The sequence below is a fragment of the Urtica dioica genome, chromosome 9, assembly GCF_054948205.1.
Source record: "Urtica dioica subsp. dioica isolate 48M chromosome 9, U.dioica_male_clone48M_v1_H2, whole genome shotgun sequence".
NCBI lineage: Eukaryota > Viridiplantae > Streptophyta > Magnoliopsida > Rosales > Urticaceae > Urtica > Urtica dioica.
In genome coordinates, this window is record NC_142764.1 from 18,906,079 (window position 1) to 18,931,301 (window position 25,223).

The window sequence follows — 25,223 nt, forward strand, 5'->3', positions numbered from 1 at the left end:
TGAATTTTATCCCACGTACTTTGTATGTTTTTTGTATATTTCTTTTCTGAATTCCCCTCGGTAAATACGATATTTGACGGTATTCCTCTACGGTAACGGTAAGTTCAACGGTACCGGTTTTCTTTTTTTTTTCTCGCTTTCTCCGGTATTCCTTTACGGTACGGGGGGTTACCAGTAAATTCGAAGGCTCGGAACGATAACGGTAACGGTATTTCGATCATTGCTCTATAGTAGAGATGCATTGTGCATGCTCTAAATAAAACTATCATTACAATAGATCTCTATTACTATTACAGTTGGAACTTGGGATATCCAAAAAAAAAAAAAAAAAAATCTATTACAATGACGCAATTACTAAATTAAACTGACATCTTTTCGGGGGCAATATCGTAACAAAATAAAATGAAAAAGAAAATGAGCAAACTCCCAGACGAGCTAGACCCAGAGTTGTTAGGATTCTTTTTCAATTCACTGTCTAACGAAGAGTAAAATAAATAAATAAATACCAAAGAAGAACATTACAGGGTTTTGCCAAAAACACGAGAAAAACGCCTTTCGTCCTTTGATTCCTTGCACTACTCAGTCAAATCTCAATTTCTGGTAGTCTTTTCTTTTTCCTCTTGTTAGCTTCGACAAAAGAAGATATTTTTCATTCTCTTGTATATCGTCTTGGATTCCTTTTCTTTTTAATGCAATGCTGTTTGGGTTTATGTATTTTTTTTTGTTTGTCTGTCGTGACAAGTAGCGATGGCGGAGAAAGGAGGGAAAATGTTCTCGATGCCGCAGAAGAAAGCAGCCAAATCGTCGCTTAAATCCTCCGCTGGAAAAGACGGTTCGGAATTTTATCTCTGTTTTTCCTAGGTTCACTAATTGTCATATCGTTTACTAATTTAATAAGTTCGATTCATTGATATATAATCAGAAATTTTCGTTAATGCGGTTGAATTATCGCTTTGCTCTCAAAGAATTACATTTTTCTGTATCGCTTACAATTTCTGAGAAATCATACTAGAAGAATCACAATGCGAAGTTTTTAACCATGTCATTTTCAACATGCAAGCATTGCAGGGTTTTCTTCTTTCCCAATTTTGTTCATTTCTGTGTTTAGAAGATAAATATCCTAAAAGTATCATGAATTGATTTTGTAGCACCCTTGAAGGGGAAAGATGATACCCCAGCAAGGTCAAGATCAGGGAAAAAAGTTCAGTTCGATTCAGGTATGTTGATTTTCTTTGTATAGGCTTATACCCAGTTTCTCTGTATTTTTTTTATCTGGGTCATAGGACCCATAGCTCAAGTCTAAGTTTGGAAGTAATGGATGGTGTTATTGTATCTATAGGCGTAGAAAATGGTGATACGAACTTCACGTCCAAAACAGGGAAAGATGCACCTAGATTTCCCAAAGGTTTGATATTCTTTCATATAGTTCTTAATTGTGATGTTCGAGAGCTTATATTGATATCCTAGTCCGATATGTCAAAGTGTCTATTTCGCATCTGCAAAATAAAATTGTTATTATTTTTTAGCTGGTGCGGGTTCAGCTGGAAAAGGGGAAAAGGCCTCAAACAACGTGAAAACTTTTGATTTTAAAGCAGCAGCATCAATGGACCTTAAAATTGGAGATGGTGGGTTATAGATTCCGTTAACCAGTTAAAAGCTAATTTTGGTGATAGTGTTGTTTATTTAACCATTTTTTTTCTTGTACGAGCAGACTTTCCGAAGAATGTCACGTGCTTGATGGCCTGCGAGGCTGCGGATATATTGCAGGGAATACAGGAGCAGATGACCTTCTTGTCTAAGGATCCTAGTGTTAAAAGCCCTATGTGAGTTATGGAAATATGACAGCTCTAAACTTGCAATTGAAAAAGAAATTAAATTAATATGACAGTTCTAATGTTTTTTTGTTAGTTTTTTAGATCATTTGACAGTGGAATTCAGTATGCAAGAAAGCGCAGCAATTACACGAACTCTAAGTCCGTCAGACAAGTTCTCGAGTATCCTTGAATTATTCTCGGAGACATCACATACTTTATTACATTTATATTGGTCTCGAGTATCCTTGCAGAGATTTTATTATTAGTCTATAGTGTTGAACACTTAACTCTAGATTCAGGAGACTCAAGAAGTATCGTGTCACGGATGGAGAGGTTACAGTCTAAAGCCTTGACCATTTGGAATTCGGTTCAAAAAAATATATTATGTCATGATTTTTTAATTTTAAAATATGTTTGTTCCAGATATGTGTGATCGCTGATGTTTGTCCAGAAACCGTTGATGAAGTTTTCGCTCTCGTCCCGTCCTTGAAGGTAAATTTTGTTCTAGCCTCCGTGCCGAATTTTCTTCGATGCTACAGAACTAAAAATCTTTTACTGTTGCAGGATAAGAAAGAAAGGCTCGCTGGACCGCTCGAAAAGGTTCTGGACGACCTAGCCAATCTAAAGCAACCAGCTTTGAACCCCGAAATATAAAGAATTTAAAGGTATTGCTGCATTTGCTTCTATGGTTAGTAGAAACAGTCATTTTGCTCCTTATTGGTTGATTGGTTTTCCGTTTTGGTAATGCAAGCGCAGACTCAACTAACATCGAGAAGCCTGGGAATTGGGTTTTGGGGCCTGGTATTTTGTAGTCTTCTTTTGTGCTGAGTTCTGCAGAGACGGCCTCGTTTTTGCTCCTTTTTTTTTTATTTTTTAAACCCACCCAGGAATCGAATCTGTGTCGTTGTCTTTAGCCGCCCACGAGTGGCGTTTCTGAATGTAGAGATTTTGTCTAGACCATACGGTCATGTAAGATTTTTTTTTTTTTTTTTTTTTTTTTTTTTATACCAATCCTGGAATTTTTACACTTTGTTTGGTGTAAATAAAATTCCCAGCTTGTGTTATGGGTCCTACGCAATGGTCGTCTTACCGTTACCGTTATCGTACCGGGACTTAAATTTTAAGGGTAAATCGCTTACCGGAGGGGAAACTGAGCTGTATTCAGATAAAAAAAAAAAAAAAATCAGTACCAGCAAAAAATCGCTTACCGTAGATGAAACCGGCAAAAATGTAGGAAATTGAAGGGTATTCAGATAAATATTTTATAAAAATAAACATATTTTTTCATATTTTGCAAAACTAATTTACTTTAATTACAACATTTACGTCTATTTCTTCGTCAGAGTCCCCTAGACTTTTCCGGAGGTCAGCTCGCGTTACTTCTTCTTTTGAGAGCGTACGTAAAGTAACTCTCGCAGTTCTTCCTATACTTCATGAGGAATCTTATCGCATATCTTCACACTATTTGTCTTATTTATGTTCGCCAAGTGATTTTTCACACGAGTGATTTCACCACCGCCAATGATGTACCCGAAAAATTTGCATTTGCTTGCATTCGGTCGTCCTTTGACGGGCTCGCAATACTTCAATGCCGGGTCGGACGCCATATTTCATCATCATAATCATCAATTTATCATCATATTCATTTGAAATCAACATATTCATCATCATAATCATCAATTCATCAACATATTCATAATCATAATTACCAATTCATCAACATATTCATAATCATACATATCAATTCATTATCATAATAATCTAAATTCAACATATTCATCATCGATTCATCATCATACTCGTCTAAAATCAACATATTCATCTTCATGATCATCAATTCATCAACATATTCATAATCATAATCATCAATTCATCATCATAATCATCACACTCATCTCAAATCAACATATTCATCATCATAATAATCAATTCGTCAACAAACACACGAAATTAAGAAAAGAAAAAAAAACCCCAAATTCGAGAAATCCGAGTGACTTACCTCGCAGGTTCCTCGGAAAACTGACAAATTAAGCTTAGGGCCACCGGAATCCGACGGGAAGCACGCCGCTTGTGAAGGAAATCGGGAAATTGGACCGGGAAATGAGCAGCTCTTTTATCGGAGAAGCGAATTCCGTCAGTCAAGGGTTTCGTCAAAATGAGGATCGGGAAGCTAGGTTTTCTCGAAAATGAGACCAAATTGGTCTTATATAGACTGGAATATGGTCCAAAGGAATCCTGTCTAGTTCGACTGTGTTCTCTCGGTTTCTAGAAATGAAACGGGTTTTTGTCTCTACCCTCTCGGTCCTCTCCGGTTCGGTGGTTCCCGGCCGGTTCCCCTGAAAAGTCGATCCTTGGTCCTACATAGTATATCCTTGTTCTGAGCTGTTAACTTTAAAGTTAAAACTAATTAAAAAGCATTTACAAACTTAGTCAGCCTTTTCTGTATCGATTTTGGGAAAAATATAAGAATAGTGTTTTTAAAGTGTAATATTTTTCTAATAGTGGATTTTTTAGATTCTTATAAAAAGATGTTTCTTCGTAAATAGACTATTTTTCTTAGAAAGGAAAAAAAAAAGTTTAACAAAGTAAAAAGTAATATACAAGTTTTTTATTTTTAAACATAAAAAATATAAAAAAAATTATTACAACTAGTAATTTTACTGGCTCTTTTTAAGATTCTAGATCAAGTTTGTCAACCGGCCCAAAATAAATTAAATTAGGGAACTAAAGAGTTAATTTGAGCTATTTTTTTTTTAAATAAAATAAAATTTGTGTTATTTTTTAAAAAAAATGATAAATTATTGGATTACTGGGCTAGTTGCCTAAAAAATATTATTTACTAACATACAGATTTTGAGACAAGTAACGATTAATTTTTCAAAACCACCGTATCAATTTCCACTTGAAGAGAATTATTTATGTTCGTTTTCTATATTATTTTAAAGCCGTTTACATTGGAGTTTTAAGTTTATTTTTTGTGACTTGTATTTAGATGTTTAATATGTTTGAACTGTTTATTATTATTAATTTTTTAAAAAAGTGTTATATTATTATTATTATTATTATTATTATTAGAAGTGATGGATTGTACGATTTGAGTGAAAATGAGATCTATTTAAAAAAAGAGTTTTCTAACTAACTAGACCTACACAAACTTATGGATTTCAATATGTCATACGTTTCAGTTTTTTTAGAAAACTAGCCATTTTAATGACATGGCGCTAATTAGTTTAGGATGAAATCTCCTTTTTAACCTTTTCCATATTACATTTTATCTAATAACCAATATGTACGTGGATTTATTTTGTTTATTTGAGACACGGTAATTGAAAAGCTTTTTTTTAGGAATCGGTTCCGATTAATACTCACACGATTCAAATCGGCGTTACATGATATATTTTGAACTATAAACGGTTTTTCAGAGTTAGGTGCATTAACGTTTGATTTTCAGCCAAAAAAAAAACTTGCGAGTTTAGAGAGAAAAAAATTCACGCTTAAAATAATTAATAGATATACACCGACTTTATTGGCTTTTTTTAAGAATCAGTTATAAATTTGCTTCACACGTTCGTAGAGACAATTTATATTTAGAGATAGTTTACAAATCATGGACTTACCATTTATTATCTATATATTACCATTTATTATCGCTATATTACCATTTATTATCATTAAAAGAGTTAACAACATTATATTACCATTTATTATGCAATACCATATTTCAAATACATTTTTAGTGTGTATAGATGCCGTGTATTATCATTATATTACCATTTATTATCATGTATTTTTTTTATATTTTTTTTACAGTTTCAGTTTCAAGGTCGTAAGAAAAAAACATTCAATATTTGAACAGTTCTTATTGGAAAACCAGGGAAAACTAGCTTTCATAATCCACTTCCAATACAAGATTTCATAATCTATTTTTTTTAACCTTTAACATGCAGTTATTGTTCGTAATCTCCTTTTTTTCGAACGCTTTGTCTTTCTGTTCATCAAGCTATTGTTTTTGGTTTTTTGCGATTTATTTAGAGCTTGGTTTCTTTTTCTGTGATTTTTTTTTTTTGGAAAGAATGGGTTTGACGTTTGGTTTTCATTTTTAAATGGTGTAAGTGGTTGTGTGTATGCTTAAATTTTTTCCTCATTAATCGCGTCCTTAGTTATTGTAATTTATTTCGTTTTTTAATTATTTGTTCTCATATATTTGTGTCATTGGGCAAGATGGGTAGTAGAGTCTTTAAACATTAGATAATAAATTGAAGTGGCTAATAACCAAAATTATCCAAACTATGGCTATATTACAATTTCAAGTTTGTAAATGGCTGAGTTCTCTCTCTCCAAACGTGAAACCAAAAGGGGAAACCAGCAAACCCTAAGAGTTGCTAGAGGCGCCGCCGCCGCCCCTCCAGGACCCGGCCGCCGCTGCTGCGGTGAGATCCGACCTGGAGGGAGCCTTTAGAGCCTTCTCTTTTTTTAGTTTTTTCTTGTTTTTTTCTTTTCCAGATCTGAGTTTTTTCAGATCTGTTCCAGCTTCCTCCGGCTCCGCAGCTCCGCCGCTCTTCACCGCCTGGGTCAGGGCCTCACGACCTCGCTTCCTCCCTTCCGGAGCTTCCTCGGGCTTCTGTCGTTGGGTGGCGCGTGGTCGTCTCAATCGTCGGTGTCGGAAGCTCTTCTCTGCCGCTCGTCTTGGGGTGTTGTCTGCGGTCGGGCTCTCCGCGGCGTCGATCTTGGACATCGAGAGGTCTGCTCCCCCAATCTCCTGCCTGGTTTGTGTGAACAGCAGTAGCAGTGTGCGGTACGGGTCTTCGGTGTTGGCGCCAACGATGCCGCTGCTGCTGCGTGACTCCTCGATGATGGCGTCGGTGCGGCGACAATCCTCGGCGGGGGAGTTGTGGCGCTGCTTCCCGAAGCCAGCGACGGGGACCCTGCGGTGTGGATTTGCTTTTAATAGATTTGTGACTCTTTTATTTTGTTGTTGTGTTTTGTTTGGCTTGGTTTATTTTGGAGATGGATTAGCCGTCGTCCACTATCCCATTGTGGATTTCCTGTTAGATTTTGTTCTATACAGGTTGAAGAGGCATCTTCTTCGTGGTCATCGGACCAAGGTTGAGTGGATCTTTCCATCCACCAATTTTGGTTTTGTTGAAAGAGCCCTATGTGTGCTCGATTATTGTGCTCGTCGTTCTTCCTCTTGTCGGAAGCATGCACAAAACGTGCGATTATCGGAACTTAGTGTTAGTTTCATTTCGACTTAAGTTTGATGTGATCCATGTACTAAGGTGTTTTTCTCCTGTATTGATGGGTTTTTGCCCAATTTTAATGGAAAATCCGTGACATTCAAAAAAAAAAAAAGTTTGTAAATGGCTAGATATGTACTCTGCTCTTATGGGAGCAGATAATAAAATATCAATTAAAGGGACCAATAGATTTAAAAAGTCGATTATACTGAGTCATCCCAACACTTTTCCTTTTTTATATGTAAATAGCTTTTATTGCAGAGAAAGAGTGTGGTGTGTCAATGTCATTGTGCGTATCAACAAGGAAGAGAGAAAACAAACAGGAAAACCCTGCTCATATGGCTGAACAAGAACAATACTACAACAAGAAAGATGAAGAAGACGATTACAGTTCAGACTCCGACTCGGAAGAGGAGGAAGAAGAAGAAGAAGAAGAAGAAGAGAAAAGGATAAACCACTATTCGTCAAAGCAGAAAATCCTGTTGATCGGAGACGGAGACTTCTCTTTCTCGGTAGCTCTAGCCCGGGCGTTTGGTTACGCCGGAAATATGGTGGCCACTTCGCTCGACACTCTCGGTAAGCGCTTTATTGCTGTAATAGCTTAGGAAACTCGGATTCCACTTTCTATCTCATAAACAATGGTTTCTGGTGGTGATTGTTTTGATCAGAGAAGATAGAGGTCAAGTACAGAAACGGAGGTACGAACGTGATGGAGCTTCAAGAGCGAGGGTGTGTGGTTCTCCACGGCGTGGACGCCAAAGAGATGAGCCAACACTTCTTCCTCAAGACTCACAGGTTCGATCGCATCGTCTACAATTTCCCTCACGTCGGCTTTCACTTCCCTGAGGACAACTCTTGCCAGATCCAGTTCAGCTCTCTCTCTCTCTCTCTTTCTCTATCAATTCACTGTCAATCTATCAAATTGATCACTTCATTTGACTGTTTCCGATCGAGATTAGAATCACGACACGCTTGATTGTTTCGAAGCCGGAATCGTTTCTTGACTGTGATCTCATGAAAGCGTGTTTTTTTTAGGATGAACAAGACGCTGGTGAAGGAGTTCATGAGGAGTGCGAAATCGCTGCTGAGGAGAGAAGGGGGAGAGATTCACGTGACACACAAGCGAGGCGATCCGTACGATGATTGGGATTTGCAGAGGAAGGCCGAGAAGATCGGGCTCGTCCTCTGCGGGACCTACCCGTTTCGCAAAGCGGACTACCCTGGCTACGAAAGCAAGAGAGCCCACGGTCCCAACCCCGATCAACCGTTTCGCCTCGGCCTTTGCGCCACCTACACCTTCAAGCTTAAAACTTGATGATCAAAACATCCCATTTATGCTCTTTCTCAATTATGAGAAGAAAAAAAAAAAAAAAAAACTTTTGGATATGTATGGAGTCTACTTTTAATCTATCCTTTTGAGTACTTAACCTCTTAATGCTTATGTTCGTTTTGTTGCTGTAAACGGTATAGGTTTTGTAGTGTTTGTCATTTACCGTGATGTTGGCTTAAACTTAAGAACAAAGGAATGATTCGTACCATCTAACTAGTATAGTTTTTGAAGAACTTTAATGAGGTTGAAAAGTGATTCAAATTCCAACTAGCTTTGGTGGTCTGTTCTATCAATGACTTTAATCTTCTGAGATTGATAGTCCTTGAACAAGACCCATTCAAACTTTGAGTGAAACAAAAGAGAATCAGCCCGTGCTTTTAATGAGTATGAAATTACTAAACGTTGTGCGAGATGGATGTTCAACCGGCTAAAACAACTTGTTGAACAACTAATTATTTTTAGTCGGATTAATAAATCAACAATCAAACAAGCAATCACAAATAGAAAACAATAAATGACACACGAAATCGGTAATACTGCTCGGTGATAAAACATCTACTCAAGGGAGACTGATACGTTCGGTGGTGAAAGCAATCCACTATCTCAAGATTCAAAGTTAAAAGACTTAGGTTTGACGACTCCCTCTCAAATCTCACTTTGACTTTTTCAATGGATCTGCAATCTAAACTCTTCGTAGATCTGAGAAATCTCTCACTTTCACTCAATTCTCTCTCGAAGATTGACAAGCACGTCAATGCAAACACACGCTCTCACTAACTCTGAACAAATAAAGATATAGCAGTTTGCAAGCTACGAGCACAAAAATTAAAATTGCATGAATTAACCAAACAAAAAAGTCAATCCACGAATTAAACTGAGATTTATATTTGGTTGAGTCCTAATATCTCCCAAAATCTAGTAAGTCGGAATCGTCCAAAATATCCGATAATTTTGCATCCACAAAAATCGAAACTAAACGGATACTTGATTTTTTTTTTTTTTTTTTTTTTTTTTTTTTTTTTTTTTTTTTTGCGCGAGAGGAAAGTGACTTAAATATCTCGGATCTTAACCACACTTGAACAACTTATTGTAATTTTAACTAGAATTACTATTACAATTTACTTTGCCAAACTTAAATATATACCATAGAAAATCCAACATAGTGGATAACATAAATTTTGATCAACAAAATTAATATTGATAGGAGCTTGAACAGCAAACTTGAATCACAAGTAAGCTCACAATATCTTAATATAATACAATACAATACGATACGATACAATCAACCCACCTGCTTCAATCACGTATAATAATCTAATACCTAGGTCTCCTAAGAGGGGACATGGAAAAAAAAATAACCTAGTTAAGAAACACAATCTTTTTCCTTTATACTAATAATACACCAACCAGTAATGCAAGTAAAAACCAATAAATAACCAACCGCCTTCTATAACGCCCGGAACCAGACTTAGACGAAGAAGAATAAGAAGAAGAAGAATCGGAAACCCCGACGAGAAACCGACAATCCCCGACCGACGGATCCAAGAAGGTGACCATTCCAAGGCCGTCGAAGTCGCAGCTCTCTTCGTTCTGCTTCTTGAGCTGGTAATAGCTGTTGAAGGCGTACGAGACCTTCCCTTTGGGCGCGATCCCGTTGCACGAGCCTCCGTCGCTCAGAGTGGTGCAGTCAGCGACGCTGCAGGCGAGCTTGATGTGGCTCGACACGTCGGTCAGGTCCGTGCGCGGGTTCGCCACGCACCACCTCGAAGGCATGTACTCGACGTTCTTGGCGTTCCTCAGAGCCCCGTTCCCGAGGCCGAGGTTGAGAGAGTACTTGGCCTGCCCGTCGAACGAGAATATGCCCCAGTGCCTCTCGAAGTTCCCGGGGAGAGTGCTCTTCGCTCCCTCGTCGAAGAGCCCGAACAGGTACACGTCCATGGGCGGGACCCCCGGCCGTAGCGGCGTCCCCTTGTTGCTCAACACGTGGCTCACCAGCCCCTGCTTGTAACCATGAAGCAACGGTTATAATGAAGAAACAAATCACACAAAATAGCCGTTTGAAACTAGCCTTAGACTAGCCAAAATTAGGTTTTATGGTTTTTTTTTAAGAATATTAATAAAAATAATGGCTCCTATAAGTAAGCAGTTTATCTCTTGTCAAAAGGTTTAATGACAATTGGTAGACCATTTTTTAAAATTTTGGCTATTTAACTAGTTTTAGACGAATCTTTGGCTGTTTTGCAAATCCGTTAGTTTCCCAAACGTCCATTTAACTAGAACACCCTAAAAAAAATCTCTGTTAATTTTTAACCAACATTTTTCGGTTAAAGTAATCCAGCTAAATGCCTTTTTCAAAAAAAAAAAAAAAAAAGTTCCTTTCAAGTATACACTCTTCTACAAGCTCCACTGAAATGAAGTTTAATTATAGTAAAATAAAAAAGCCTACAACTTTCAAGAGCATACAACAAAGCTCTCTACTTTCAAGGTTAATAACCTAAATACCCTAAAATTGAGCACCGAAATTTTTACTAGGCTGTTTAGTTCTTTAAAATGTTAGTTTTGGTTTAACCTAACTGAGATTTACCTGGTTAAATGCCTTGGCGGCGGTGAGGTTGGCCCCGGGAGCGCCGTCGGTGGGCCACCCGACCTCGCCGACGACGATGGGCATCTGCGGGAAGCCGAGCTTGGCGAGCGAAGCGACGAGGGTGTCGTAATTCCCGTCGAAGGCGTTGGTGTAGACGTTGGGGCCGTCGGGCACGGCGTGGGAGGTCCCGTCGAAGAAGGCGTAGTCCTGCGGGAAGTCGGGGTTCCCGTACAGGCTCAGGAATGGGTAGATGTTCACCACGAACGGCGAGCCGTTGGTGTCCAAAAACGAGACCAGCTCGGCCATGATTTGGGCCAGGTCCGCCCGGAACGAGCCCTGCGACGGCACCGCCGACTCGTACGCGTCCGCGTTGCAAGGGACCACGAGCTTCACGTAGCTCGACAGCCTCGCTCTGCTCAGAGATTCTTGAATGTTCCGGATCGCCGGCATCACGTAAGACTCGAATTGACCCGCGTAGCTCGACAAGAACGGCTCGTTCCCCACCGCAATGTACCTGCCAAAAACATTAAGGAAAATTCTGCTCTTTTAAATTGTTATTTATTTATTATTATTGATAGTACAATCTAGGTCAGTATAGCTTTTAGGACATAAGTTGGCAAGGAAAGACATATATAGCTCATCTTCATATGATATCAAGTATGACCACAAACTTTTTCTTGTGAAATTGATAATGGCTGATCATCTTCTTTGTCGGCACTCAAACGAAGAGTAAGTTATTTACAAAACTATATGGTTAGCTATTTTAAGGCACAAAATCTCCTGTTTTTTTAGTAATCCAATTTCACCAATCACATATAAAAAGAAAAGAAAAAAGAAAAAAAAACACAACCAAATTGATAGCTGGTTATTAAAGCAATATTTTGATTCGAATACAAACAACAGATCCAGATAAGGAAACCAAAAGAGAAGACAAACCTGATATCAACACCTCCTTTGACCATATAGGAAGTGATGTTCCGTTGCACCCAGGAATCGGAAGCGTCGATGGAAGAGCTCAACGGAGCCAGCATTTCGTTGGGAATCCCGACCATGACTTGAATCCCACTTCCGGCGAGACCCCTCAGAACGCCTGGGTCGGTGTCGAACATCTTCACTTTGCTCACCTTGTTCAGCCGCAACAGATTCACCACCGTCGCCGGGCTCAGCCTGTGGTTCGAGATGGTCCCCCAGTTCACTCCCACCGCCGATTCCGCCGCCGGAAAGATCGCCGCACAAATCACTAACACCGTCAATGTGATCGGTGACACCCATAATCTTGGTTCCAACATTTTCCTTTCTTTTTTTTTCTCTCTCTCTCTTTTTCTTTTGGACTCACCGCCTTAAAAAGACAGAGATGAGAAGAGAAGAGTGTGTTTTGTGTTATTGTCTAGAGAGAGAGGGTTTTGGGAGGATTTGAGAATGTAATTTGATATAAATTTATGCTAAAGTGCCCTCGTTTTTGGGAAGTAAACTAGATAATAAATAATGTATTAGTACTACTACGTAATAATGTAGTAAATGAAGATAATATCGAACCATATAGTAAATTGTAAGAAGATATTTTCTAAGAAAAAAAATGTGTAAGAAGATATCTGGAGTTTTCTAAAAATAAAAATAAAAATCTGGAGAACTGTGAAAGTGCGAATACGACCTATTTTCCCTTCGCAAAACAACAAAAATGCATCTCTTTTTTCTTTTTTTCTTCTTACCTTCTTGTCTATCCTCTACAACTCAAAACACGTTACTATTCATACTACAGTATTTTTTTAATATTTTTTTATAAAAAAAAATATATATTAGACCCTAGATACAAACACCGTTGAAGCGTATCGAATTTTTTCCTCAATTATAAAAAAAATATCTCCAAAAAACTTTAAATTCATTTTTTCAAACAAAGATATTTTTGAACATATTTCCATATATTTTTTCCTTTAGATTAAAATATATTAATTATTCCGCTATAATGCGCGGTACATACTTGTTCTAAGATAAGGTTAAAAATATAAACGGTAACTTTTTTTGCTCATGGTTTATCGATGATCGAGAGGTATACTTTTTTCGTCGAATTTTTTTTAAATTTTAATGAAAAATCATTTTTTGTGATTTTTTTCAACATGATGTAGCTCAAATTTTTTATTAATAGTGATGTGGCAATGTACATGACACTTGTATGTATAAAAACTTATGAAAGCGATTGAATAGCGTTAATAAAAATCACAAAACCTCTAACAGAATTCTGTTAGAACTCATTCACTCTTCTTCTTCTTCTTCCTCTCTCTCTCTCTCTCTCTCTCTCTCTCTCTCTCTCTCTCTCTCTCTCTCTCTCTCTCTCGTTATTAGATTATCTTTCTCTACACGACGTCAGAGCTCTCTGATCCATCAATGACGGAACCTCAAACCCTAATTCAGTCCAAAATTTCCACAAACCCCTCTACTACCCCTACTCCTTCTTCCCAACCAGATCCAGTTGCCCCTGCATAATCGCCAAGCACAAACTACTCCGCAATGGCGAATTTCTACCAAGAATCTCCAAATGCCTTCGTTCAACCAAACAGTTGTGGTAAAACTCGAACAGACGAACTACTTTTGGAAAACTCAACCCGAGAACGTAATCATTGCCAATGGCCTCGGTTATATCATTGAAGGTTATTCATGCCTTAACAAGTTCTTCGAAGATGGAGTCACAATCATTTTGGAGCACATCCATCATAACTCGAGGTGATTTTCCATCGATTGATGAGCTCTACAGTCAACTAATGACGTTTGATAATCGATTGGAAGAACATAGATCTGTTGAAGACAACTCTATAATTCAAGCAAACTATGCTAATGGCAGATTTGGCAATAACAAGAAAGGAAAGCCAAAATTCAACAACAATTGGAGTCCTTTACCGCGAATGAACTCTGGCAGAGGCAGAGGGGGTGGAAGAGACATTCTTGCACTGCCAAACAACCAATACAACTTCAACAATGGCAACTGCAATTGTGGAGGATGATGATTCAATAACTATATCATCAACAACAAGTCAACTTGCCAAGTCTGTGGAAAGTACGTTCATTATGCAATTAAATGCTACCATCGTTTCGATCAGAACTACTCTGAAAACTCGGTTGATGTGATTTTCTTGAATTACTCTCCGCCAAATAACTTCGTTGAATCTACCTAGTACATGGACTCTGGAGCCAATCATCATCTCACGAATGATGCATCTCAGATGAGTGATCAACAATCATTTAATGGCGCAGACCAAGTTAGTGACAGCTTGTCTATTCAAACTGTTGGTAAAGTTCAGTTACTTGGTAATAATCAGTATTTTAAGTTGAACAAAGTATTTCATGTCACTAATTTGACACATAAATTGACGTGTTAAGAAATTAATTAAATCTTTCTTTATTTATAAAAATACAGAATTTTCATGAAAAATCGTTACCAATTCGACCAAAAAAATTAATGCTCGACTTTTAATGTATAATTTTATAAGTAAACAAATAAAAATGATTTTTTTATGATGATGTTGTTCATGTTCTCTATTTACTCAAGATGACTTGTGTACCCATTATATTGATTAGAAAATTTCTCACACGTCAACGTAGTTTGTAATTTTTTATTCTCGTCTTGAGAGGTAATTTTGTTTTAATTTTATTGTTGTTTTTTTTATTAGTTTATTGTAGTTGATTTAACTAAAAAAAACATTTCGTATTATTTTTGTAGATTTTTTAAACAAAATTAATATCGATATTTAAATAATATTAATATATTATCCAGTACTACTGCGCTTTCGGACGGGAGAAACACGGAAGGACGGAATTCCGTGTCTCCATTGCGCCTCGTGGGAGTACCGATTTCCGTGAGCTGGCAGACGGAAGTGTTCCTTCCAAACAGGTGATGGAACTCGGCATGGTACAGACGCGGAAGTAAACCTGGTAAACAGGTTTGGGTTTTTGTTTTTTTTGTTTTTTTGTTTTTTTTAAATCTGGGCCGTTGGATGTAAAATCCAACGGCCCAGATCTCCTCTGCCATTAACGAGGTTGGAAGCTCGTCCTTCCGATAAGTTCAACCTCGGTCGACGGAAATCCGCGTTCCGTGAGCACGGAAGTTCCGTCTTGAAGGCTCGGAAACTTTCCGTCCGTCTTGAGTCGGAAATGGTCGCCGGCGGGCACGGATCTTCCGATACCTTCCAATAGCCAGCTTGATCCAGTAGTCGATATCCTAATTTATGAGTCAACATGTTTTCAACTCCCGAGTACATGGTATATTTGTTTCTCTTTTCACATATATGCATTTAATCTTAGTGGCGGTGGTATGCGATTTTTGGTCGAATTAGAATATAACGGCATTATATTAAAAAAAAAAAAAAAAAAAAGAATATAATCGCATTTGGTTTCACACTAACTACGGACCTACGGTCAGTAAGTAGAGGTGACGAAGTGAAAACGATGGTTTTATATAGTAAGGACACAAACAACAATATTTAATGTCATCAATCACTCTCAAGTTCCAAACCGACTAGCTAGTGGTTCTGTTCTGTGTGGTATATACTGGGAGGAAATATCTATCTTGATAGTAGTCAAAATGGTTACTTTTTGTGGGGTGGGGGGGGAAGCAAAAATGGTTACCATTAATGTTGCGTCTCCTAGCAAAAAAAAAAATATATATATATATATATATATACACTATTAATGTTGCGTATAAAGTCCAAAAAAATATAAAATAAATGACATCTTTATCTCTTCAACTATGTTAGTTATATATCAATACGGTATTTGAACTCTCAAATCTGAATGACTGATATTCAAACTTTCGATTTTATTAATTTTAATCTCTCCGTCAAGTTTTTCGTCAAAAAATATGTTAAATAATCACGTGTCCAGTACTATATATTAAATATAATGTCAACAACTGATGAGAGAAATTGACGTCTAAACTCTACAGAGTTCATCAGTTGTTGACATTAGATGTCAACAATGGACGTCAATTGTTGACATCTAATGTCAACAACTGATGAACTCTGTAGAGTTTAGATGTCAATTTCTTTCATCAGTTGTTGACATTAGATGTCAACAATGGACGTCAATTGTTGACATCTAGTTATTACAAACGGTGTGAAATCACAAATTAAGTTTAAAATCAAATCAAGAAGTCTATTATTGAGTCGACAAAGGAGTAGCACTGTTGCATGTTTGACGATTGTGGCCAATTTGCCCGCAACGCGTACACTTGCGCCTAATAATGTCCTCACCTTGAGAGGATATTCTTCTCTTTTTGGGCCTACCGGCGGCACGTGCTTTGTGTTGAGGCGGAAGAACTTTGATATTCTCCACCTCGGGGGGAATATTCCAACTCGAAATGTCGCCATGAGGATGATGTACACCTGCGTAGGTTGCTCGCAAATACTCCGTAGAGTATAACTCGGAAATGTAGTTCTATCAACTTGACGGTTACGTACTCGACATGCTGCGATTGCGTGTGGACAGATAAAATTATGAGCCTGCCATCGCCGACATGAGCATGTCCTCTCTTCTAAATTAACAGCATATACAATCCCCTCTCTGTCTACGACCTCAAACTCGTTGACTGAAGATGGCCTCACCTAGTAGAAAACATAATTTCATCAAAATCTTGTATAAAACATGAAACATACCTCAAACTCGTCGACTGAAGATGGCCTCACCAAGTCGGAAACCATTTACCTCCATTCGAACAGCGTATGCAATGTACTTGTCTGCTTTGGCTTGGTATACTTTTGTCAGGAGCGTGTTTGTTTTTGCCGCAGCGTCTCGACGTTCATAAAACCATTTCATACTTCTCTCTCTCAGCCAATCCATCAACTTCGAAACTGGAAATTGTCTGGCTTTTACATTTAATGCATTCAATGCTTCCGCGTTGTTGTTCGTCATGATACCGTACCTCTTTCTCCTGAACATGCATCGTGCCCACCTTTGATACCCGACATCATTAGTTAAGTATCGTCGTATTTCGAGATTTTCAGCGTCCAACATGACCATGAAACTTTCAAATTCCCACTGAGTGTATGCCTTCGAGGCACCGTAAAATTTCCACTTCACCTCATTCGTAATCCCCTTGAAAGTAGTCTTCAAATTACCGTGAAGATGGTACATGCAAAAACCATGATCACAGTTCGGAAAATACCGTCTTGATGCCATTGATTATGCCAGCGTGCCTATCAGATACAAATACTTGCTTTTCCCGTTCCCCAATTGCATCCTTCAATTTGGCGAAGAAGTAAATCCAAGTTTCGTTAGACTCTGAAGGACCAATACAGTAGGCTAGTGGAAAAATTTGTTTGTTTCCGTCCATCCCACACGCCGTATACAACGTTCCTTTGTAATAGTTCTTCAAATGAGTACCATCGACGATAATCACGGGTCTTACGTACTTCCACCCCGTTCTCCATGGGCCGAGTGACATGAAAAAACTAATAAATACGCCGCCCTCACCAGTGACGAGGTCAAATAAAGAACCTGGATTCTTAGTCTCGATCATGTACCTTAGCTTAGGTAAGAATGCGTACGACTCTATGGAATTGCCGTAGAGGGACTTTAGAGCATGCTCTCTGGAACGCCAAGCTTTTTTGTAAGACATAGACACCCCGTAATCCATTTGCATGTAGTTCATTATCTCTTTCGGTTTGCACATACCCACGCTTGGATCAATACACTTATGCTTCACAACCTCTCCTATTAAAGTACTCGTTGCTTGCGGGTGACGTCCTTGTCTTACGTTCAGGGCACAACTGTGGTCGTTGTCGAACCTAAAACATGAAAATTACAACAAACTTAGTTTCAACATTAATGTCATTTGTTGACATCAGATGTCAACAATTGACATCAGATGTCAACAAATGACATCAGATGTCAACAATTGACATCAGATGTCAACAACTGACATCTGTGAGTAATTAGCCCTCTGTTTGTTGACATAAAATGTCAACAATTGACAGTAGATGTCAAAAAACATAGATCTAATTACACTATTTCAATTTCATACATAATTCAACAAAGAGAGTTTACCTTCTAATTTGGAAAATAGGTGTGTTAGCCTTTCTCACGGCCCGGACAGCCCAATTACAATGCTCTCCCAGACAAACAACATGCAATGCGTTTTTGTCTGAGTTCTTTATCTTATACGTGAAGTTGTTGTTTATGGCGAACAACATCAAGTGTTTCTGTAAAGTCTTTTTATCCTTGTACAATGCATGTCGCTCAATAAATACGGGGGAATGACCATCTAAAATAATAGCCTCATCCATGTTTGCGCCTTTCCTAGTAGATGAACTTGGGACGCTCTGTGAATTCGGCGTAGACGGTGATGAATGACGGGAGTTTTGTGAGGGTGGAGGAGGGGAGTTGCGTGGTGGAGGAGGGGATCGTGGTGACGGAGGGGAGTTGCGTGGTGGAGGAGGGGATCGTGGTGGAGGAGGGGAGTTGCGTGGTGGAGGAGGTGAGTTTCGTGGTGGAGGAGAGATCGGGAATTTATAGGTGGAGGCGAGTTTCGTGGTGGAGAGCATTGTCGTTATTGTTGTTGTTGTCGTTGTGTCTCAAAGTCTGACAACCTAATGTCATCCAATCCGAACGTACCACGAATTACCGAATCAGGAGTTGGAACCGAACCACACCCCTCCTCGGGTATGGATGGCATGTCGGAAACTCTTCTAGGCGGGTTTCCAACGTAACCACTATCACGGCTGTTGCGAGTGGATCCAACCCCTGGAGAGTCGAGCCCGGATGGAATTTCATTTATTTCCAATATCAATTGTAATTTCTCCGTGTCATCTTCTCTCCTCTTCCTCAAATATAAATAATCTTCTAACGTAGCGTCGTTGGTTATCTCAACAGGTTTCATGGCACCAGCCATCGCATATGCAACACCAATGGTATGAGTGGATGGTGGTTTGCCCAAATTCGCGTAAATGATTTGCATCAAACTAGCGAAGTTAACTTCATACGGCACCATGATTCCGAAAGATCCATTCTCATGATAACAATCAGGTTCAACCCAAGTTCCACTGTGCTTGAATAATAAATAAATAGCCGCCATCACTGCGTACAAAAAGCATAGGCAGAGTTATTAATTATTTGTTGACTTCAGATGTCAACAGTTGACGTCCATTGTTGACATCTGAAGTCAATAAAATCATTATTTGTTGACTTTAGATGTCAATGACGTCCACTATTGACATCTGAAGTCAACAATTGATGAACTCTGTTGACGATTTCATACTAAACTGGTGAACATATCCATACCAAACAGAACATTTAAATCTCTTTAAACTATCAACATTATATAGAACTTGAACTTTTTGAACCACAAAATTTATGGGAAATGAAGAAATGCGAGACAAACCTTGTGTGCAAGCTGGTCTTGGACGACGATCTTCTGCGCGGGCTGGTCTTGGACGACGATCTTCTGCGCGGGTTGGTCTTGGACGACGAACTCGTGGGCGTTTGGCTCTGCGTGACGTTTGGGTGTCGTGGGGGTAGAGACGCCGAGGGTTTTAGAGACCGACGGAGAGAGAGAGAGAGATAGAGAGAGAGAGAGAGAGAGAGAGAGTCATGGATTAATGTGAGATATGAGCGGGATATGGAGAGTTGGTGTGGATTGTAAGAAAAATTTAAGTGGAGGGTAAAAGGGTAATTGTACATTTGAGTTAGTGGCATTTTTGTCCAAATTATGGTTTTGGTGGGAAATTGGAAAAAGTTATTGTATTGGTAGTAGATGAGGTAATTTCTCTTTAATATATTGGGGTAGATCTAAAACGCTCATATGCTATTTGGGTTGGTGAGGGAAAACAAAAATGTATGTAAATCATGGAAGCTAAAAAAAATTAAAAACTAAGAAATCATGTTGGCTTGAAATGGGTCCAAACGTGATTAGGGTCTTGAATAATAATATGACAAAGGAAATAATACAATAATAAAATATGCAATGAAATCTTTCGGCATGGTTGACGTGTTAACGACACTACACACACACCTTTGCCTTTAAGCAAAGAGTAAAGACAATTAATGAAATTAAAGCTTGTCCATTCTGCTTAAAACCTTTTACCTTTACAAATTTGTGGGATAAAGTTTAGCAGTGATGTTTTATATAGCAATTTTTTTGTAGTGATAGTAATGGATTGCATGTGTATGTGAGGGAAACATTTATTAATACCCATTATTTGCTTAAATTAAGCATGTGATCATATATACAAGACAATAAATTTATCCTAATAATACTACCCATTGTGTAATAATAATATCATAACTGAGCACAAGAAGAAAGAAAAAAAGAGAGCATTGCATAGCCCAATTCGTGGGGTATCTAAATAATAAGATCATTGGCCGTTTATTTAAAAACCCTCAACTCTAATTATATGTTAGTATTTCTAATATGTGATAAGTTGATATAAGCTACTTTTATATCCTTTGGTTTGTGAAAGCCACGTACTTTATAAAGTTTCCCATGCACAATGCAAAGCAAATGCGAAAAAAAATGCAAATTGGTGGTTTTTCTTTATGAAAAGCAATGTGACGTTGCAAGATCATCGCCTATTCCCTTCCTCGAATGGCCAACGTTAAGGCTTTTTTTTTTCCTAATTTTGTTATATCTTTATATCGTCTTCTCAATTTCCATGGCTTTGAACTTTTGGGAAAGATGAAATACGGCTATTATTGTCAATTACTAATTTATTTCATTCTGATTTTTTATTGATTAAAAATAATTACCAAACATTAGAATAGCTTTTCATTCTCATTCCGATTCACGTTCTACTTTTCATTTTCAACCAAATATGCCCTTTAGTCCCTTTCAAGTATTCAACGTGTAATTTCATCCAAAACATTGCTACGAGAGAAAGATTGCATATAATAGAAATCGCATCTTCGTCAACCAAATCCATATTTAGCTGATATTAGAAAAACAAAGACATATACACACAATAAAGAAGCAGGAAGACAAAGACAATGCATAACATATTGAAAAGTTAATGGATGAACTCAAATACCAGAGAGTCATAGACCGCGGGAAAAGACCTCCAAATATATGTGTACATATAAAACTCCAGCATATACACCACGACAAGACCCTAAAAGATGGTTACTCTATCTTCATAACAAAAGGCCATGGTAAGAATATAATAATGCAAAGCCAACAATATTCAAATATCACAATATTAACATAACATGAAACGTAACTTAAGCTAAACTCATTATAAAAAGGGTGAAAATATATATAAAAAGGATAGAAATCCAACCACTCGCCAAGGCTCACAAATGCCAGTGAAGTGCGCCACCCACGTCCCTCAACTGCCTAATTCTTTATCCACACTGACGCTAACCACCAAGTGACTCCTGACCATCAAAATGCAAGGTCTTGCAAGATCTTCCTTACAAAAGACACAGTTTCCACCATCTTCATATAAGGACCGTGAAAAAAGCGGCGACCAACAGCAAGGAAATAGGTGAGAAGCATAGCGTCATGGTTGAGAGGCAGGCGAGAAAAATGGTGCAAACTTGGAGTGAGGACGACGAGATCTAAGTGAGCGAAGAGAAAACACATAATCAAGTCAAGTTGCCCATGGTCAAGTCAAGTTGATAATGGTTAAATGATGTTGCCGGCTCAAAAAGCTATTTCAAAATCCATTTATTTTTTAATGAAGGGGAGCTTCAAGTTTCAACCTAGATAGGCATTTTCACATTTTTAATAGGTCTAAAGAGCTTGAGGGAGAGGGGGGAACGAGCGTTTGTGAGGAGAGTTTTGACACCAACCTGAATACTTTGGTATTCAATCTTCACCGTCTTCGTTATTTCGAATCTATTTGTCTTTGATTATGAAATTATTTTATTTAAAGTTTTCTTAGTTTGAGAAAAGGTTGGCGTGAGGTTCCTTGGCATTGGCTCCCCGGGGATTCTTGGGGCGAAGACTTAGCATGGCGCGCTGGGACCACACATGAGTGTGGCGCAAGGCGCATTGGCATTGGCTTGTGCACGGCACAAGCGTGACACGATTAGATGCATGCGGGCAAAGGCTGGCGCGAGGCACCTAAGCGCTGGCACGTCAGCGACTCCCTGGTCGAGGAGTGTGATATAGTCTTGGGGGTGGGGACTCTGGTCTTGATTGGTGCGAGGACATGGGCCACGATTAGTGCTTGATAAGGTCTTGGCATTATTAGTGGCTATTGTCAGAGGACTCGTGGCCGGTGACTCAGTGTGGCACTATGACATTGGCTGAGGGATTCTTGGTGATAAGTGTTCCGACTCCGAAGCTTATTTAGCAGAAAACGATTTAGCAACTACGGCAGAAGCCTACCGTCATTATACAACAACTACAGTTTCGCAACTGACATCTATCGTATTAAAGTATTTTCACTTTGCCTATGACTCCAAATTTTTTACGTAGTTTGTTTACACTTATATCACGTAGTTTGTTTACACTTATAATACTCACTACTAGAAATATGACATTTAGCGACGGAAGTATTAGCGACGACTAAATCGTCGCTAATTTTTCGTCGCTAATCAACCTTTTAGCGACGATAATTCCGTCGTTAATTATTTGGTGCCAAAACTTCTAAAGTTTGGCGGTAAAGATAATTAGCGACGAATTTATCGTCGCTAAATGTGTAAATTCGTCGCTAAGTTCGCGGGGAAACAATTAGCGACGATTAAATCGTCGCTAATAGTTTGGAATTAATTTCGAAATTTAACGAAATTCAAAGAGGGAAAAATCCCCCCAAAATAATTTAAATGAAATGATTTAGCGACGATTTTATCGTCGCTAAATGTGTAAAAAATCTATTAGCGACGAGTAAATCGTCGCTAAATGCCTGGTTTATGAACTGAAAATTTAAGTTCATTTAGCTACGAATTTTAAACATTTAGCGACGAGTTAATCGTCGGTAAATGTCTTTAAATACCAGGTCGCGTATCAGTTCCCTCATTCGCTCCCAAACCCTAAAATCGAATTTTTTCTCTCTGTTTTCTCCTCCTCCGCCGTGTGCCTCCTCCGCCGTGTGTCGCCGACGCCGTCGACGCCGATCTCTACCTCCCCGGTAAGTCTCTCTCTCCTCACTTCTCTCTCTCTCCTCACATCTCTCTCTCTCCTCACATCTCTCTCCTGTCTGCAGCTCCGCCGCCGCTCCGCCGCCGACGCCGTCGCCGCTCCACCACCGACGCCGTCCTCGTCCTCGTCCGCCCCGGTCCGGCAGCTTGCGCTGCTCTTCCTCGTCCTCGTCCACCGTCCTCTACTCCCCGGTAAGTTTTTTTTTTTATTTATAACTTTATATATATATATATATTAGTTATTTATATAATTAATATATTAGTTATATATATTAGTTATTTATATATATAACTTTATATAAATAAATGGAATTGTATTAATTAGTATATAGTTATTTATATTAGGTAATTTAAATTATTTAAATTAGTTATAAATAAATGGAATTGTATGAATTAGTTATAAAAATTGTGATATTATGCTTATTTTGGTGTTATAAATATTTATATATATATATAAGTTATATTTTATATAATTACATAATTTAGTATATAGATATAAGTATTTATATAATTAGTTATAATTATATAGGATATAAGTATTTACATAATTAGTTATATATATAATTAGTTATAATGATATATATAATTATTTAGGATATAAGTATTTAGGATATAATTTAGTATTTAGGATTTAATTACGATATAATTTAGGATGTTTGATAATTTAAAATTGTAAATTAGGATTAGAGATTAATTATGTATATAAGTATAGTAGATTAGAGATTAATAAATTAGGAAATGTAATTTTGTTAATTACGATTAGAAAATTTAAAATTGTTTAAGTTTGTGTAGTTTATGTATGAATTAATGAATTAAAGGTAGTTTAACGAATTAGTTTAAAGGTAATTACTAACCGATTCTCTAAAGGTAACAAACTTAAATTAATGAATTAGTTTAACGAAAATTAGGTAGTTTATGTGAAATTAATTAATTGGTTATGGATTGAAATTGAAATTGGATTTAATTTTTGTTAGAAATGACTAAAAATGTGAAATTAATTAGTTGTTTATAGATTTAAAAATGATCGAACCACTGAGGTTGGATTTATTGTTAGTTTTAGGATGTTTCTATGCATGTTTTAAAGTTAAAGGCTGATGCCGGGTTGTTAAGTTTATAGGGGAGGTTCTGCCGAAATTTCGGTAGGATCGTATTTTGTTTTGAATTTCAGATGGCTGCGGCTACAGGAGCTGGAGGCAGCGGAGGCGGGGATGACTTCTTAGCCCGTCATGTCCCAATTTCCGCAGAGTTCGCAGCAGGCTCCGTCATCCCACAGCCAGCAGACTCCGACGGCCGGCGTCCACACTCCGACGCCCGACGTCCACACTCCAACGGGCGGCCAGCAGAGGACTCCCGACGCCAGCCAGCAGACGACGCCCGGCGGACCAAGTCAGTCTACTCCGACGCCGCAGCCTGCAGAACTTCAGCGCCAGCAAAAGAGCGTTTCACGTCGAGGAGGAGGAAAACGAGCGGCGGGACGACAAAGCAAACGTCGCGAGTAGTTTTTTATTAGAAATTTTGTGTATAGTAGATTATTATTTACATATTTCTCGATAACCGAAAACGTACGTAATCGGATTTTATATATTTCTTGATTTGGATAATATAATTTAGTTTTTATTTGATTTTTCATTTTAGAATTTCATAAACAAAAAACCATAAAAAATAAATAATTAACGACGAAAAAAAAAATAATAACAAATAATAATAATTAGCGACGACAAAGTCGTCGCTACGACAAAGTCGTCGCTAAATATTATTACACATAAGTAATCTAATTCACGCGGGAAATTTTCGCGCGTGAATTAGCGACGACAAAGTCGTCGCTAATTTCCTGTTTCAAAATGGAAAAAAACTTCTCGTCACGACATTTAGGGACGACATTATCGTCGCTAATATCGTCGGTAAATATTTAGCGACGAAAAAATCGTCGCTAAATAGATTTAGGCACGCATATTTAGCGACGATTATTATCGTCGCTAAAATCGTCGCTAAAGAGATTTAGCGACGATTTCGGGGTTTTTAGCGACGAAATAAATCGTCGGTAAATGTCGTATTTGTTGTAGTGACTGTAATGAAAACATGTTACTATAATGTATACATGTAGTGTTTATTGATCTCGTCAATAAAAACTACAATGTTTATTAAATAATCTATAGAATACTGAGCTTTATTGTAGTGGTTATTTAAGACTAAGT

At 38.0% G+C, this 25,223-nt stretch overlaps 4 protein-coding genes across 5 annotated transcripts; 2 read left to right on the forward strand and 2 right to left on the reverse strand.

Annotated features, from left to right (window-relative positions):
• The first annotated feature begins 443 nt into the window (after positions 1–443).
• LOC149385505 (DNA-directed RNA polymerases IV and V subunit 4-like) lies at positions 444–2,950 on the forward strand. 2 transcript variants are annotated; one of them, XM_089626078.1, is made up of 11 exons: positions 444–597; positions 740–832; positions 1,149–1,217; positions 1,340–1,405; positions 1,527–1,625; positions 1,712–1,823; positions 1,917–1,994; positions 2,114–2,147; positions 2,238–2,306; positions 2,379–2,479; positions 2,571–2,950. In XM_089626078.1, the coding sequence occupies exons 2-10, from the start codon at positions 748–750 to the stop codon at positions 2,466–2,468; spliced, it is 702 nt and encodes a 233-aa protein (XP_089482204.1). In that variant the 5' UTR covers positions 444–597; positions 740–747; the 3' UTR covers positions 2,469–2,479; positions 2,571–2,950. The 2 variants fall into 2 exon arrangements, with proteins under 2 accessions (XP_089482204.1, XP_089482203.1); XM_089626077.1 differs by having other exon boundaries at positions 461–600; positions 746–832; positions 2,571–2,949.
• Positions 2,951–7,268: 4,318 nt separating this feature from the next.
• On the forward strand, positions 7,269–8,589 carry LOC149385506 (uncharacterized protein At4g26485-like). The gene is made up of 3 exons (XM_089624931.1): positions 7,269–7,627; positions 7,720–7,918; positions 8,087–8,589. The coding sequence occupies exons 1-3, from the start codon at positions 7,333–7,335 to the stop codon at positions 8,364–8,366; spliced, it is 774 nt and encodes a 257-aa protein (XP_089481057.1). The 5' UTR covers positions 7,269–7,332; the 3' UTR covers positions 8,367–8,589.
• A 1,018-nt stretch (positions 8,590–9,607) lies between these two features.
• LOC149385507 (O-Glycosyl hydrolases family 17 protein) lies at positions 9,608–12,414 on the reverse strand. Its single transcript, XM_089627302.1, has 3 exons — positions 11,902–12,414; positions 10,966–11,479; positions 9,608–10,379 (listed from the first exon to the last, which is right to left on the reverse strand). Exons 1-3 carry the CDS (start codon positions 12,252–12,254, stop codon positions 9,768–9,770), a joined length of 1,479 nt encoding a protein of 492 aa, XP_089483428.1. The 5' UTR covers positions 12,255–12,414; the 3' UTR covers positions 9,608–9,767.
• A 2,571-nt stretch (positions 12,415–14,985) lies between these two features.
• On the reverse strand, positions 14,986–18,236 carry LOC149385508 (uncharacterized). Its single transcript, XM_089626348.1, has 6 exons — positions 17,998–18,236; positions 17,117–17,738; positions 16,657–17,058; positions 16,506–16,556; positions 16,206–16,389; positions 14,986–15,140 (listed from the first exon to the last, which is right to left on the reverse strand). The coding sequence occupies exons 1-6, from the start codon at positions 18,234–18,236 to the stop codon at positions 14,986–14,988; spliced, it is 1,653 nt and encodes a 550-aa protein (XP_089482474.1).
• Positions 18,237–25,223: the final 6,987 nt, after the last annotated feature.

Excerpts from the sequence above, each read along its gene's own strand:
- LOC149385507 (XM_089627302.1), bottom strand. The coding sequence starts at position 12,254 with ATGTTGGAACCAAGATTATGGGTGTCACCGATCACATTGACGGTGTTA. Across the intron at positions 11,480-11,901 it reads AAAGGAGGTGTTGATATCAG|GTACATTGCGGTGGGGAACG; the intron begins GTTTGTCTTCTC and ends TGTTTTTGGCAG. Across the intron at positions 10,380-10,965 it reads CCGCCAAGGCATTTAACCAG|GGGCTGGTGAGCCACGTGTT; the intron begins GTAAATCTCAGT and ends GGTTACAAGCAG.
- LOC149385506 (XM_089624931.1), top strand. The coding sequence starts at position 7,333 with ATGTCATTGTGCGTATCAACAAGGAAGAGAGAAAACAAACAGGAAAAC. Across the intron at positions 7,628-7,719 it reads CACTTCGCTCGACACTCTCG|AGAAGATAGAGGTCAAGTAC; the intron begins GTAAGCGCTTTA and ends TGTTTTGATCAG. Across the intron at positions 7,919-8,086 it reads GACAACTCTTGCCAGATCCA|GATGAACAAGACGCTGGTGA; the intron begins GTTCAGCTCTCT and ends TGTTTTTTTTAG.
- LOC149385508 (XM_089626348.1), bottom strand. The coding sequence starts at position 18,236 with ATGGATGAGGCTATTATTTTAGATGGTCATTCCCCCGTATTTATTGAG. Across the intron at positions 16,557-16,656 it reads CATACGCTGTTCGAATGGAG|GTGAGGCCATCTTCAGTCAA; the intron begins GTAAATGGTTTC and ends GTTTTCTACTAG. Across the intron at positions 15,141-16,205 it reads GAGAAGAATATCCTCTCAAG|GTATCGGAAGATCCGTGCCC; the intron begins GTGAGGACATTA and ends GGCTATTGGAAG.
- LOC149385505 (XM_089626078.1), top strand. The coding sequence starts at position 748 with ATGGCGGAGAAAGGAGGGAAAATGTTCTCGATGCCGCAGAAGAAAGCA. Across the intron at positions 1,218-1,339 it reads AAAAGTTCAGTTCGATTCAG|GCGTAGAAAATGGTGATACG; the intron begins GTATGTTGATTT and ends TTGTATCTATAG. Across the intron at positions 1,824-1,916 it reads CCTAGTGTTAAAAGCCCTAT|ATCATTTGACAGTGGAATTC; the intron begins GTGAGTTATGGA and ends TTAGTTTTTTAG.